The following is a 15,260-nucleotide window of genomic DNA, read 5'->3' as shown; positions in this document are numbered from 1 at the left end:
TAAAAAACGCTTGTCCTTTCTAAAGGAGGGCCTTTCAGATACGACATAATGCTACTGAAGGATGGAACAGATTTAAATAAAGGGGAAAAATCTCAGGGAGATGAAATTATTGAGCCAAGAGCTTTACTGTACCTCCTTTCATATCATTTGTATTCTAAGTGTAAATGTCAGCAACAGCCAGGTTGTTTTTATTCAAAGCTGCCCTATAACCAGAGCTATAGTGTGTGTTTCTTTGTCTGAGAGAGGGTCTAGGTATGTTCGAGTGCTCACAAGGGTCTTTCCTGCCATTGTGTTCCTTGAAATTCCTCCAACGGTGGGATATTGTGGAAAAATTGCTCTCCCCATCGTCTCAGCAGGAAACTTCTGCCTGCCGAGGATTTGACTAATGACTGTATTGTTGGTCCGGTGTGCGGAGGAGACATTGTTCTGCTCCGCTCAACATGTTTCGATCCTCGTTTTATTTCTATTCTTTTGTATTTGTGCTCTCAGACTTTAAGCTCATTGTGTATTTTGACCCTCAGAACCTTTCTGCCCATCAATTTTACCACAATACATTCAAATTATAATAGGCTGTATTACCTTTGGACAGACATTTTCAATCACAAAGAGAGAGAGAGAGAGAGAGAGAGCAGCGTGATGATGCATTTATCTGAGCATTTACAAATTGTGGGCCCTCGTGAAGGATGCCACAATTTCCGGTGCTGCCATTATCTATAATCCTAAATGATTCAAATCCTAAATGCACCGAAGTGACAGATAATCACAAATTATCTGTCTGCCTTTATGTAACGACTCCTTGTTCTCGTATCTTGTTTTATCTGTGGAACGGGCGCTTGCTGTATAAATAGACTTTAAAGACTCTATATACAACCGAGCAGGTGAACATTCGATCCGCTTTAGTGAGATGAAGTGATGAGTCAGACAAATTAGACTCGGATTTTGTCGACAGGAAAGGTAAATTCATGTTGTGAAGGTGGTTGTCATGTTCTGTGCACTCACTGTGTGTATTTATGTGTTGCTTTCTTCAGACAGCACGGCCGACGTCATTGTGAAAATGGGGCCGTTCAGCCTGGACGACCCCAAGGATTACAGCGTGGACGTCCGCATCGATGATGGAGGACAACCCGTCCAGACCAGCATCACCAAACTGGCAATCAAGGTATGTGTGTGTGTGTTGTGAAGATTGTTTCAGCACACAGATGAAATGCAAAATCTGTTTTTTAATATTCATAAAGTTCGTCGAAATCACCAGTTTTTCGTATAATAATACTCAGAGGATCTAATCACATGCAGTGTCCTGATTGAGTCATTGTTTGTGCTGCCTGTTGTAGTCGTGTCAGTGTGATGCCAGGCGGATTCCTACGCGGTGCAAAGCTGGAGCTCGGAGGATGGGAGTGAGCGTTCATGCCCTGATAGCGATCCTGCTCTGCATACTGACCATACTGGGTAAGTTTCTATCCTTCTTCTTCATCTTTGGTGGAAATGCTCATGAGGTTTTCTGCTCAGCACTTCTGTGAGATTATCTGTCAGGGTTTTTCATCAAGGTGGAGAACATTCCTGTTTTCTTCATCTTCCTACAAGTGTCTCACAAACTTTTCCTACAGTGAGATTATATCCATTATCAAGAGCACCTTAAAGGGAAAAAAAAGCCTCATGTGATTTGACTTGAGTCAGCATCAGTTTGGGCTGAGGACTACTAGTTGAAAGACTACAAAGTGGAAACAAAATCCAGTGATGTGAAGTTGGAAACAAGCTCCTCATCTCTGCTTGATGTTAAGGCTCAAAGCTACATTAGCCAGTACTAGCTTAACACACACAAATCAAACAAAAGTTGCATTGTGGGTAATATAAGTGCCCAGTTTTGACAAGGAATAAGAACACATGGATTTAAAAAGACAACACCTGTTGCTCTGCTGTTCTGAACTGTCTCTAATGAGTGCAACGTCACCGTGGGGCTGGGTGAGATGAGGGTGTATTGCTTTTGTTGACATCTGCAACCTCACTGCCTAAATCCCACACACTGGTCCTTTAATAGCAGCTGAAAATCAATTTTGCTGACCTTGAGTGACAAGGCGAGATCACGAACGTTGGTTGTGGTGCTTTTTGTCGTAGTGTTTTAAAGACATTACTTCCTGTTTATTGTGTGGACAGCCATTTGACCTCGAAGTCTGAGACTGCGGTTTTAGAAAACATACTCTGACTTTTTTTTCTTGTTTTTCGTAGTTGGAAGTAGGAAATCTGTTGAAAGTAAACAAATAAGAATCACAATCAAGCACAAGTTTATTTCAAATCAAGAAGCAGAAAAACAAAAATGCACTTCTTCCTGCGTGGCTCTGGGTTTGTTTACAGCTGATCAAATACCGATAAACAAGCATTGGTGACATTTTTCCTTGTTTTTATCATGAATAGAGAGCAGGAAAAAAACGTTTCTGAAAAACTGTGTACTTTAAGTCTTGGTTGTTGTACAGTTTGTCAGCAAACAGGTGCAAAAGGTCTCTTCAACCCACACACTTTTTACTGCGAGACATATTCATAGAGATAGCATCAATGATGCACAAAGCCAGCGCTGAGTGATTGGGCCATGTGCAGAGATTCACTTGCCCTTGCTTTGCGATAAATAAGGTTTGTGTTATGTGGGGAGCAGTTCCCCTCCCTTTGTTGTTGGTTTTATGAATAATGCAGCGGCGGATGTGGAAATAATGCCTGCGGTTGTGTGAGCTCAATATTCTCTTTGATACCTTCGCCCCCTGCTCCTTTATTCTGGGGGAAAAGAGACACTTGTCATGCTGGATGAGAGACACGGCGGAGATAGTTGGCCAAACAAGAGGGATCTGAGATGAGGAGTGCCGAGGAAGAGAAAGGCAAAGAGAAAGAAGAAGTTAAAGATTAAGAGGGATGGAGGCAGAGTGACAGATGGGAGAAAAAAACAAAAAACTTATATCAAGACTTAGATATGGGAGGTGGAGAGAGGTGAAACAGGCAGACAGACGAGAGGCGAGTGAGACGGAGAGCTGAGGTGGGATGAGACCGACTGAGTGACAGAGCGAGACAGAAAGAGGTTAACGACGAGAGATGCCGAAGAGGAGAATTGTGGGAAAAGCAGCAGAAGAATAGGACTGGTAATGAGGAGAGTTTATCAGCTCTTTAGGTGCCGTCTGCTTATCAAACACCACCAAACACTCAACCTATTAACTATTAATACACTCCTTCACTATCGCGCTATTCCCTTCGTTTTTTTTTCCTTCATCTCTCTCTTCCTCTTTCTCTTTCCCTCTGGGTCCCTCTGTCTCTCTCTCCCTCTCTGCCGCCCTCTCCTCTCCTCTCCTCCCCTCACTGTTTCTCTTTATCAAACACCCCCAACGCAGGCCAGATTAACTATTTAATGCACTTGTCATTATCTGCCAGGGCCCCAAAGCAATTTACCGCGCTCCCCATTCACCGACGCATTTTCTCACAAGAAGTTGGGGTTTGACACACGAAAAGAAAATTTTTCTCAGTCGTTTTTTCGTACAAAGAAAGGGCTTCTTCTTTTTTTTTTTCTCCCCCCTCTTTTCTCGTCGCTCTAAGTCTGATATCTCCAGAGCTTATTAAACTGCAGAGCATGTGTTGTAAAAGATTAATCTGTTGGTTTCCCAGGCAAACTTAAATTAGTCCCGCTCGCCCTCGACTAAAAGGCATGGCTAATGCTGCCCGTCCGCTGAGAGAGAAAGAGGTTCATATCGGGACTGGGGCTCCGGGCCTAATCTAATGTCAAATGTATCCTTCTCCTCTTCATCTGTCTCGTTTCCTGATTTCCTCAGCCCATTTCGTCCTCTTCCTCCTTCCCGCAGTCGTTAGCTCCTTATTTGTTTCTCCTTTCCTTTAATTCGATCTCCTTCCTTGTCCTCGTTCCTCATCTCTATGGCCACAGAAAGGCAGGATGTGAGCAAAGAAAGAGAGAAACTTCACTTTGTTTCTTTTACCCGATGCTCTTATCATCTTGGACACGAAGTTAAGACAAAGAAAAAGGCATCGCAAAATTACCGTCTGAACCATGTTGACTGTCTTCACATTGCCTGTGAATGTCTCTGTTTATGTCAAAATCTCGTAAAATCCCTGTGACCTTGTCTTTTCGTGCTTTTCCCACTTTCGTTCAATGTGCTTGTGTGTGTGTGTTAGTGATGATTTTATGTAGCTTACAGGTTTTTGGGTCATTTTTTGGTCGCACTAATCTTAAAGGTTGTTCCCACCGTTATGTAAGATCTTCAACAAGTCCTCCACGTTCAGCCTAGTCTTCAGAATAAATGTTGGCAATGTAGGTCTCAGCAGCCCAGTCGCCAGGATATAATAAAATATAGAATAATATTATATAACCCTAACCCATCCCAAAGCGTCAGTTTTTGACGAGTTGGGAATGAGACCCAAAAATTCAACTTTTAAATACTTAATACTTAATATACTGACTACTTAATTACCTGACTTTCACATCAGGATGTGGAGTGGAAATTGATGACGTTCTTACAGCCAACAAGGCCGCCAAAGGGCAAACCATGATGTCTTCCTAACCCTAACCGAGTGTTTTTTTTGTGCCTAAACCTAACCAGAGCATGAGCACGGCATCGGGAGAGAAAATTCATCTTAAACAGACGTAAAGTTGCAACATTAGGAAACGCTGTTGGTTTGCAGAAAAGTACAGAACAAACACTTATTCTGGTGATTGGGTTGGTTTCCACAGAAAAACAGAAACTGGCTTTATGTTGCAACTTTACATGTCTGTAGATTTAAATCTCAAACTTTTGTTGTGACATTTCTCTGCATGTTGTCTGGTTAGGTTTCAGCACAAAAACCACTTGTTAGGGTCAGGAAAACATTGTGTTTTGGCTTAAAATACTTGGATTTGTTGTCGCAAACAAAGCTGGAAAATGTCACAATGTCATGTTGAAAATAAATAAAATAAAATTACGAATCACTGTCACAGCTTTCTGATCCGACTGCTGTGGTTGAGGTTTTGTCAGGTTGATCTGGGTTTGGGGAAACATCATGTTCTGGGTTAGAAACCAGCGGTGAATGTTCGGGAAGTGAACAGCGGTCTCTGTTCACCCATTTAAAACCACAACCTTCTTCCTCTGTGGTCTTTGTGGCTTTACAACAATGTCACGCTACCTCCATCTTTGCTCCTGATGGACAGGAGTCACACAGCTGCTGCAGGTCTTTGACACCCGACGACGTATTAATGTTGTTTTTTTGGCATTTTGTAATTTTTAAGACTCTTATCCGCACATTCTTGTCTTTACTCTCTTACTTCCTCTCCTCAGCCCTCGCTCCCCTCCTCACCTTCTTCTCCCTCCCTCTCAATTGTTTGTTTCTTCATCATGTGCCAGCTCCAACTTTCCTTCCCTTTCCTTTCTTTCTCAGGTTGTTTTCTCATACTCATTTCCACTTCCTCTCCCGTATTTACTGAGTCTCTCTTCCTGTTTCGTATGCGCTCCCTCTCTTTTCTCTCTCTGTGCTATCTGCTTGTTTCTGGCTGAGTAGATTCTTTTGAGGTTTTTTTTACGCTCGAGGCGAACGTCTCAGACACCTTAAACCATCCACTCCTCATTCTCTCCCCTCACGCCTGCTCTGTTTTCTAGTTTCAATCCCTCATTAGTGTTCCACTTTCCCCCACTTGTTTCCTGTCCCCATTCTTATTCTGTTGTGTCTTTTATGGCCTAATTTTTCTCTCATGTTTTCAAATTCATTGAAGTGTTGGTCCAGCAGAGGAGACGGCAGAGCAATCTGTCTGTAATTTTGTTCTTTTGTGGACGTCTTCAGTTGTTACCACTGAATAGTAATTTCTTCAACAGATGAGACGTTTAACACTTATATTTGGCCTGAATACATATATTTATTTTTCTAATTGAAATCTTTCTCAGATGGTGTTTGCTTTATTGTTTTTAGATGGCTTTAATCTTGCAAGGTCGGACCTCACACCTCTAAAATAAACAGTAGAGCTGCAACAATTAGCCGATTCTTGAGTGAAAGATAATTAATTGCCAACTATTATGATGTTGATGAAGGTTCTCAGTCATCCAAGTCATGGTAATTCTAAGTGCTATATCGTAGGCAACTGGCTTTTAAACTCTGTGTGAGAGTGTCCTTACCGAGCCGTTAACAACACTCCCACACAGAGCTTTAAAGCCTGCGACTCCCCTCCAGTTAGTTAGAAATGAAGAAGCCTCTTGGATGAGAGGTGAAACGTCTTCAAGAAACTGAAACACGTCCAGCTGATAGTGGATAGTCCAATAGATTTATTGCTTCAGTCATTTCTCAAACACAAATATGAAACCTTTGGTGGTTCCAGCTTCTTAAAAGTAAGAATTTCCTGCTTACATTAAGATTTTTTGGGTTTTTTTTGCACTGTTGGTTCGACAAAAGAAGAAATTTGAAGGCTTTACTTGTGTTGAGGGTGCAATATATAAAAATCTTGGTTGAAAACATTAGAAACTTAACTAAAATGATCAATAGAAGGTAAAGGAATAATAGTTTTGATGTCATGACCTCTATGTATTGTGTTAAAAAGCGTGTGTGGTATGCTAACCAGCTAGCCCTGAACCATTCAGGTCCAAAGCTCCTGTGTGAGCAGCGTGAACGCCAACACTTCCCCAGTGCTCTGAGCTCCCAGTCCAGACTGCTAGCTTCACGGCTAACTGAGCTAACTCGTTAACGGCAGCTACAGTTGGCAGCAGATAGTAGCAACGAATGAATGAAGAGCTACACAGAATGAATATGTTTTGAAACATACTTTCCTCTGTTGTATTTTGTCAGTCATAGTGATCCTGTTTGTGATGAGGAAACGCTACCAGAAGGATTCTCTGGCCAACATGAAGAACAGCGGGGAGATTCACGAGCAGCTGGTCACATACGATGAGGAGGGAGGAGGAGAGATGGACACTAACGGGTATGTAGATGAAGAAAAACCACACATTTATTCAGAAATGTGCTGACAAAGTACATTCACCAGTCTTCTTTGTTTACTTCTCACAAAATACTGAGAATTTCAATCATTTTTAAACAATCGAAACAGAAGAATTAACTATAATTTACAAGAAAGTGATCCTTTTTTAAAAAGTCAAACATAAATAAAATCTTTTAATTACATTTTTTTACTCTTGCTGTCATTAATTTCTCTTTTGTTGTAACTTGTGCTCCTGATTGGTAAGAACTTACTAAAGCAGACTGAAGTCAAATGTATTATCTGATTAAAACACTTAGATTTATATACAGAATGAAATATTTTAATACACATAAAATATAAATGTAACTTTTTAACAAAAAATGTTTTGCTATAATTTTAAAATATTCTTCTTAAAATTAACATTTCTGGTTCGCTTAAATCTTGATCGTTACTTTTTATACCTTGCTTCATAATTTCTTTCCTGTATTGATGTTCCACTTTCTTTATACTTCATAAAAAAATCACACAGTCTATTAACTCTACCCATTTGCAATATTTATTTTCTTTGCTGTATCTGTCAATCTGCTGACCCACTTTATCTAAACCATTAAAGTTTAATCTAATCTGAATCTAATCTTATCCATATTTAAATAGTTTTAAGACCATACATAATCCTCAATACCGGCCATATTAACTGCATCGCATTGAATACTGTCAAAAGACATCAAGGCTTCGAGTGAAGTAGTAAATAAGTGCAAATTGCAGGAAGTAGAGCAGCGGCAAGAAAGAAAACATTGACATTTCTGTTCTCATACAATCAAATATGTACTAGATTTAGGATTTAGGGCTTTCTGAATGACCTTAATGTTTTAGAAACATAAAATCTTACATCCTACTGGTGAAATAGGCTTAAATATTTTATCTTATAATCTTAGGTTATGTTTGTATTCCTCTGGTAGCGCTCTGTCAGTCTTTGTTTTCCTTATTTTGTCATATCTAGGACTTATGGTTATTATATTTGTAGATCAGTAAATGTTACCCTGGAATCAAATATTAAATTATGAATAAATCCATGATCCTATTCCTCAGCTATTAATAAGCTAACACATTATATTATATTATAATCTTTCCTTTTAGCTATGATGTCTCAATCCTCTCCTCCGCTTGCCACGACGGCTCCCTACTCCGTCACCCGGACCACCACCCACACCCCTCGCTCTACGCCATGGTCCAGAAACCCCCTCACCACTCTCAACCCACCGCGTGCAAGGGCGACATGGCCGTGATGATCGAGATGAAGAAAGACGAGGCGGATCACGACAGAGACATCTTCCCTTACGACACGCTCCACATCTATGGCTACGAGGGACCCGAGTCTTTAGCTGGAAGTCTCAGCTCTCTGGAGAGCTCCTCCACCGGCTCGAACTTGGATTACGACTTCCTCAGCGACTGGGGGCCGAGGTTCAGGACCCTGGCCGAGCTGTACGGCGTGGATGGACCCGAGTACTACCATCAATACTGATGTGGAGAGCGTCTGTTAATTAGCATATGTGATGCCAAAATATACACACAAACACACATTGAAAACAGCCATAAAAATACGCTCAGACAAAGTGAGGTAAATATACACATTCATACGCACCTATAGTACCATGCTTTTCATTTTGAATCTCAACAAGAACCTTCAATCTAGCAGACAACTGAGTTCTCCAAAGACTTCTCTGGCTTCTGAAAGCAGAATCAGGGCGCTCCACAGTGTAACAGCAACGCTTTTGTTATCAAGCGTATGTCAGTGAGCCCCGTTTGTCGAGCCTCCCCAGACTGCTCAGAAAAATAAGAGCTGCATCAAACTCCAGGAAGCTCCATCACTTTGAATCAAGGATTTTTTTTTGTTTTTGATGACACACAGCCCTTTGCCACCTCTGATGACATGTTGGGAAGATTTTTAAAGTAACACCAGGATATCACGGCGCAGGAGAAAGTGAGAACTAACTGCTTCACAGATTGGAGAGACGATTGATTGTTGGTGACAGCGCGAGATTCACAGTTCAAGGTTGCATTTTATTCCATCGCAGATGTTTTGTAACCCTTTTTATTCTACCTGAGAAGATCTGGAAGTCCAATTAGAAGAGATTCCACTTCAGGCTTTATCGAGGATAATTGATGTGGCAATCAGTTCACTGCTGGCCAGCAATGTTACTCAGTTATTCTTTATGTATTCAGCTCATGACTCAGCTCCTTCATGCAGCACCATTTTGCATCCCAAGTCAATCACCGGAATAAATGCTGGCAATGTATGTTTCTGCAAACCACAAATATGTTGAAACTTTGCATTTCTTTATGTTGCAACTATATGTTTCTTTACGCTGAATATTAAGTGTTATGTTGTAACAGCACTGTAGATATTTCACGCTTAGGTTTAGGCACTAAAAACACTTTGTCAGGGTTAAGAAAAGATTATAATTTGGCTTGAAAAACCTGCTTTGCTTGTGACAAACATGGCTGGAGATGTCTTGACTTTCTGTCGAATTATTATTATTTTTTTGCTGGAAATTGTCCCGAGGTCTCCTTATAAATATCCAGTGATATCACACTTACAAATGTTGAAACACAGGCTTGAAGTGCGGTCAATGGCTTGGCAGCCTTCTCGCCTGTAACCACGTCTCCCTATGAAAGTCAGGTCATAAACATGTTGAATGTAGAAATGTGAATATGGCCTACGACACATTTACACACATAAATGTATCAGTGGTTTTGCAGAAACTGCCAGTATTTTATCCTGGTAGCCAGACTGTGCATTTCCTGTTTACCACCAGTGACTGTATTGGAGGCTTTGTATCCTGTCTCTTTTTAATTTAGTCCTTAAAATGCACAACTAAACATGGAAGCAAAGCCTATATTTACCTATATTTATGTTTTTTTAATTACATTGAAGTTTTCATTTCGACATTCTGGGAATGCAAAATGGTGCACATGAAAGCAGTTCATTGGTGAGTTTGAGATTTTTGCCATATTTTTAGTCTTACTCTTGTTTTTGGTGTCGACGGCCTGTTAACTCTCTTTAATCTTTGATGTTTTTTGTTTTTATATATTTGACAAAAGGGCCACGAACACAACGAGAACAAGCTGATTTTAGTTTTGATCTGAAGTTGATTTGTAAATAGGAACTCTGGAGGCGTTTTACTGTTTGAGGTGAAAAAACTTTGAGTTTTTAACTCAAAGAGGTTTGAACTTCTTTGATCACAGCAGGATGCCATGTTTTTATTTATCTGAAATACTAAAAAGGACTGGCTTTAAGGAAAGTTAACTGATGGAAAACTCTTAGCTGTTCGTCAGTCTGTGATGTCCAGTGAGTTATTTTGTGACGTGCCCACTTCTCGTTGAGTTTAGTCACAGATTTACTTACATTTCGCTGAATGCAATCTTGCAAACATTCTTGAGAGAACATGTTCATCCACAGAATATAGAAAACTTTCTAATAAGTTGATGATATTCAGCACTGTTGTTGTTTCCTTTTCTGTTCTCTTCTGAAACAGACCATCTAAAATTAGTGAGGAGTCATTTTCTAAGTAAGTCATTTTGTCCAATTTCCCAGTTATCTTCTGCTCTGAGGAGAAAAAAGACGAGACAGACTGAAAGAGAGGAAATGGAGCTACTGCTGCTCAGACAGCAATACAGTGTGTTCCCAGGGTTTTATTTGACAGAACCCATCATCACAGTTATTGTTGCGATGAAAGCCCAACTCTCAGAGGTCCGCTAGAACAAAAGTCATTCAGACAACTCAGGAAACGCCGAGTGGCACGAGCAGCTAGTTGGGCAGTTGTGATGACTCGGAGGTGGCTCGAATAACTTTAACCTCTCATCCTTTTTGGCTACAGTCAGAACAAAAAGTCTCTGATCCTAAAATCTGACAATCCTTAGATGATTTTTAGCATATTTACAGAAACATGGAGGTGCAGTACGTTCATTTTAAACAAAGCTTGAATCCTTCGACTGCAGTTTTTTTTGTCATCTTACAATGAAGAAACTAAAGGCTTATTAATTTGTAAGTTATTCATATATCTCTGCAAGGCTGGTCTTGGTATAAACAGAAGTTTACAGTTAATCATAAAAAAACACTCCTTGGAGCCACACTCGTCCTCATTCTGCATGTTTTTTTTTGAGGATTAGGGCTGCAACTAATGATTACCGTCATTGTTGATTAATTTGACTTTGTCTTCAAAATTTGATTCATTGTTTTCAGCTATGAAATGTCAAGAAATGTGAAAAGCCCCATGACAATCCCCGAGTTGAGGCCACAGAGCCTCAGATGCTGCTTAGTTGGTGTGACCAAATAATGCAAAAACCCAAAGATGTTTAATTAATAATGATATAAAGAAGTTAAAAAGCAGCCAAACTCACACTTAAGAAGCTGTAACGAGTTTGTCAGTTTTGTTCGAGAAGTGACCCAACGCAAAATCGATCAATCAAACATAGTTGCCAACTGAGTTTTTGGCTATTGTGAGTTATCCTGTACGCTTTCTGATTTATCACTTCAGTATATCCTTGAGTAAAGTTAAGGATAAGCGTAATCAGTAATCAGGAAAAACTGCACCCACAGATTGCTTGGCTGCTGGCTATTTGTCCGAGAACCGTATATCAGTGACTCGTTAGCATTTAAACAATACCTACCGACATGTTGGTGGATTGTATGAATGAAGGTTATGGAAATAAATCATTGCTTTTTGCAGTTAGGAAGTGATTCACAAAGGTCTTAAAAACATAAATGTAAAAGGTTACTCTTTGTCAGCGGTGACAACTTATAAATCAGTTTGCTTAAATGTAAAGTGGCGCCCATTCCCCAAATAGAAAAATCTAACAATGAAGTATTTAAATTCATTGTTGTGCCCTGTTGTTCCACTCAGCTGAACACAGGACCACGTGTCTGCATGACAGTCGCTTTGCTTCTTTAATGTCATTTTTTAGTTTAGACAATATCGTTTATTTACTCTCCTGTTTATTCTGTTTTGTTTGGACCTGAACTTGTTTCTTTAAAACCGTCCTGTGTGGAATGCTATTTGATAAACGGTGGATACAATAGCTGGAAGCCCTCTCAATGCTTTCCTGTTGGCTTCATATATATACTTAGAGCAGCTCTAAAGTCTTTCTCTCCCGTTCTCCTCCACCTCTCCTTGTTTGCTTCACCGTATCTCTACCGCACCGTCTCGCTCGCTCGCCGTCCTCTAATCAGCTTAACCAAACAGTGGAGTCAACTTCCTGTCCATCTGGGGCGTTGCGCCCGCCCCTTCCTGCCCGTGTTATCTCTCTCGTCAGCCAACACATTGTGCTCACTTCCTGTTAGCCCGGCCTGGGAAACAATCTTGGAGAGGAAAAGGGAGCGAGACGAGGAGAAACATGGGATGAGGTCGGGCTTTAACTAGCAAAGAAAGATGAAGAGAACAATGCGGAGCAGTGATGAGTTTTCCAGCTGAGCAGAAACACTTCAGAGCAAAGATTGTGTGTGATGAAACGCTGAGACACAGTGAGCATGCAAAGGGTTGTTCACATCCTGTTGCTCAGGCATCTTTTTGAAGCGACGTTGAACGCAACATTCAGAAATCCATAAGAAATACCCACAATTTAATCTAACGCCTCAGTTTGATGGCAAAAGAAAAATGTATATTTCAAGATGTCAAGGGCTTTTAGCCTCGTATAATATCATTTATGAATTTTAAAAGTTTGCACTAGTAAATACATTCATATCACAAGCAGAAATAGAGAACTAAGTTCTCAAAAACCTTGGTCAGCATTGTGAAAGCTTTTATTACTCAAAAAAATCAGAGCATAAGCCATTTCTAACCTTCATTGAACGAACAGCTTCTTTTTATGGCTGCTATCTTCGTTTAGGCAAAATAAAATCCACTTCACTTTACTTTACACTGGATGAAAAATGTCTTTTCAGACCCGTGGTTCTCAAGGAATTTGTGTATTCTCACCATTGTCAGCGAATGCTGCTTTTTATTTTTGAGTATGTGAACAAAAAAAATTTGGTCTTGTTGAAATCAGCAGCCTGCAGCAGATAGAGCGGCTCCATTATCTACACTACTGTCTGAACAGCAATAAGTGTACTTCAGGTACATTTGCAAACAATTTCAGCGAGTTCTGTCCCAAAATTGGATCTAAAAAACACACATATATACATTTACACTCCTGAAAGAGTATTAATACAATAAAAACGCTTTAAAATGTGAAGTATGGGTTTATTTGTGCTGGGAACTTAATGACTTGGACATATTGTTTTGGAATGAAACTGAATTGATGATTGATGATTATTTCAAGCTTTTTTTATTTTATTTGTGGTGTTATTTGCTCCTCCACCGTGACTCACAATAGGTTGCAAAAAACATTACAACATTTATGAGGCTTTCTGTATTCTCTTTGGCATTGTTGTGCATCTGCAAAAATCAGCTGTGTAACAGTGATGCAACTTTGTCAAGTGCCATTTTTTAATTTTTATTCGTTGGCCACCGATGTTTCAAATGTCAAACGTTGGATTCAGACGGTGAATATAAAATCTCTCAGGTTGGGATCCAGGCACAAAAAAAAAGAAGCTGTTCACCTTCATGTCAAGAAACAAACACCCCGTATGTATCATGTATTATCGCTGCACAAACCAGACCTTTAAAGGATGATTCATCTGTGTATCCTATTGTCATACTGAGGGGTTACTTTGAGTGAAATGTATATATAAAAAAAAATGTGCCTATTAGTGATTTTCTCTGGCCTCACCTTGTTTATATTTCGCCTCAGTTACTGTATTTAGAAGATGTTAAACTTGACACAATCTCTTTTTATTGCTGTAAAAAGTAACAAAAGGTTCATTTTTTTCTACGAAACGAAAGATGACGCACGAGCGACTGCCGGAGTGGACATGTGATTTCTTTTTGCTTGTGTTCATGTTTGTGTTTGTGTGTGTGTGAGAGTGTGTGATTGTGATTGTACCCATGTACATACACACAAATGGGTTTCGACCTAATAAAAAATAGCAACCACATAGCAGAAATACTTTCTCTTGTGTAAATACAGTGAGGGTTGTCAAGGGAGCAACATGTGCCTTTATTCTTTAAAAAAAATAATACTGTAATTCATTTTTTTGATGGCAAACACAATGTTTTCTATATTGTTTTTAAGGTGTATAGCAACTACTTTTTATTACCTGACATTTTTGTAAGTGTAGAATAAAAATAAAACATTCAAAGATGTTTGTGCTGTCTTGTGATTGGTGTTTTGAAGTTCTATGGACACTCAGTTTGATTTTTTGTGAACCAAACCATGTGAATAATAGCCAAGAAGTGAGCTTGTATTTATAGAAAAGCTTGAATTAATGAGGCCTCATCTACTCACCCACATGTCGAAAGGGAAATTGGGTGAAGTTTTGCAGTCCACAAAACATTTCTGGTGTTATAGCATTCTCCTAAACAACTGAAGTAGATGAGGACTTAACTTTAAAATGTTAAAAGAACAACTGAATAAACATAAAATGGCTCCAAACAGCTAGCCAAGCGTAATCCAAGTCGTAGGAAGCCCTGAGATCCCAAATCAACAGGAAACTGACAGGGCTTCTGGAGACTTGGATTACGCTGGACGAGCTGTATGGAGCCATTTTATGAATTAGTTGCAAATTATTGTTTTATATTTTAAAACAAGCCCCCATCTACTTCAGTTTTCTATGAGAATGCTCCAACGCTGTTTTGCTGTGAAGCTCCATAAATGTTTTGTAGGCTACCAAACTTCACCTGACTTTCTATCAGCACGGAGGGGAGGAGATACTGACTGCATTTTTATTTTTTGGGTGAACTTACCCTTTAAGACTACAGTATGAGAGCATGAACATGGGTCATGTCTTTCTTCCCTAGTTAAGCCAACTCATTGTTTCTTTCAACAATGAAAAAAAACTAAGCAATAAGGAAGAAATAATTTAAAAAGCAAATGTCAAACCATGTATGTCAGCATAATGGTTATTAAAGGTTTTTTTGGGATTTTAAGTTTGTTAGTTTTTCCTCACTAAAATCCTCCCTCATGCCCATAAAAGGAGAAGGTTAAATTGGCTGGTTATAACTCAACCATTATTCGGGTCAGGTATGACATACGTAGCAGATTTTAATCACACGAACATGAACCTTGAGTGTTGACATGGATTTGAAAAACAAAAAAAGTTGTATATATATATCCAGCCAGCTTTCATGGCGAGTCTGTGTTTTATGTACAGATTCCATGTGATGACGATCAGCTCTGTTCCTTTGTGTAAAATGATCCAACATGTCAAATGTTACACATTGTGGGGCGGTGTGAAGAAAAGCTCTGA

General features: G+C 39.7%; 1 protein-coding gene across 1 annotated transcript in view; it reads left to right on the top strand.

Moving 5' to 3' along the window:
* cdh5 (cadherin 5) overlaps positions 1–14,157 on the top strand; it is a 37,729-nt gene extending 23,572 nt beyond the window's left edge. The window contains exons 12-15 of the mRNA XM_073481762.1: positions 1,029–1,159; positions 1,332–1,446; positions 6,787–6,919; positions 8,054–14,157. Coding sequence (XP_073337863.1) covers positions 1,029–1,159; positions 1,332–1,446; positions 6,787–6,919; positions 8,054–8,438 — 764 coding nt within the window. The 3' untranslated portion in view covers positions 8,439–14,157. The remainder of the gene's footprint in view (positions 1–1,028; positions 1,160–1,331; positions 1,447–6,786; positions 6,920–8,053) is intronic.
* The last annotated feature ends 1,103 nt before the right edge of the window (positions 14,158–15,260 follow it).

Source organism: Pagrus major, chromosome 15 (assembly GCF_040436345.1).
Source record: "Pagrus major chromosome 15, Pma_NU_1.0".
In the NCBI taxonomy this organism is placed as follows: domain Eukaryota; kingdom Metazoa; phylum Chordata; class Actinopteri; order Spariformes; family Sparidae; genus Pagrus; species Pagrus major.
The sequence above is the reverse complement of the archived record's forward strand: the minus strand, read 5'-3'. Positions and strand labels throughout refer to the sequence as shown.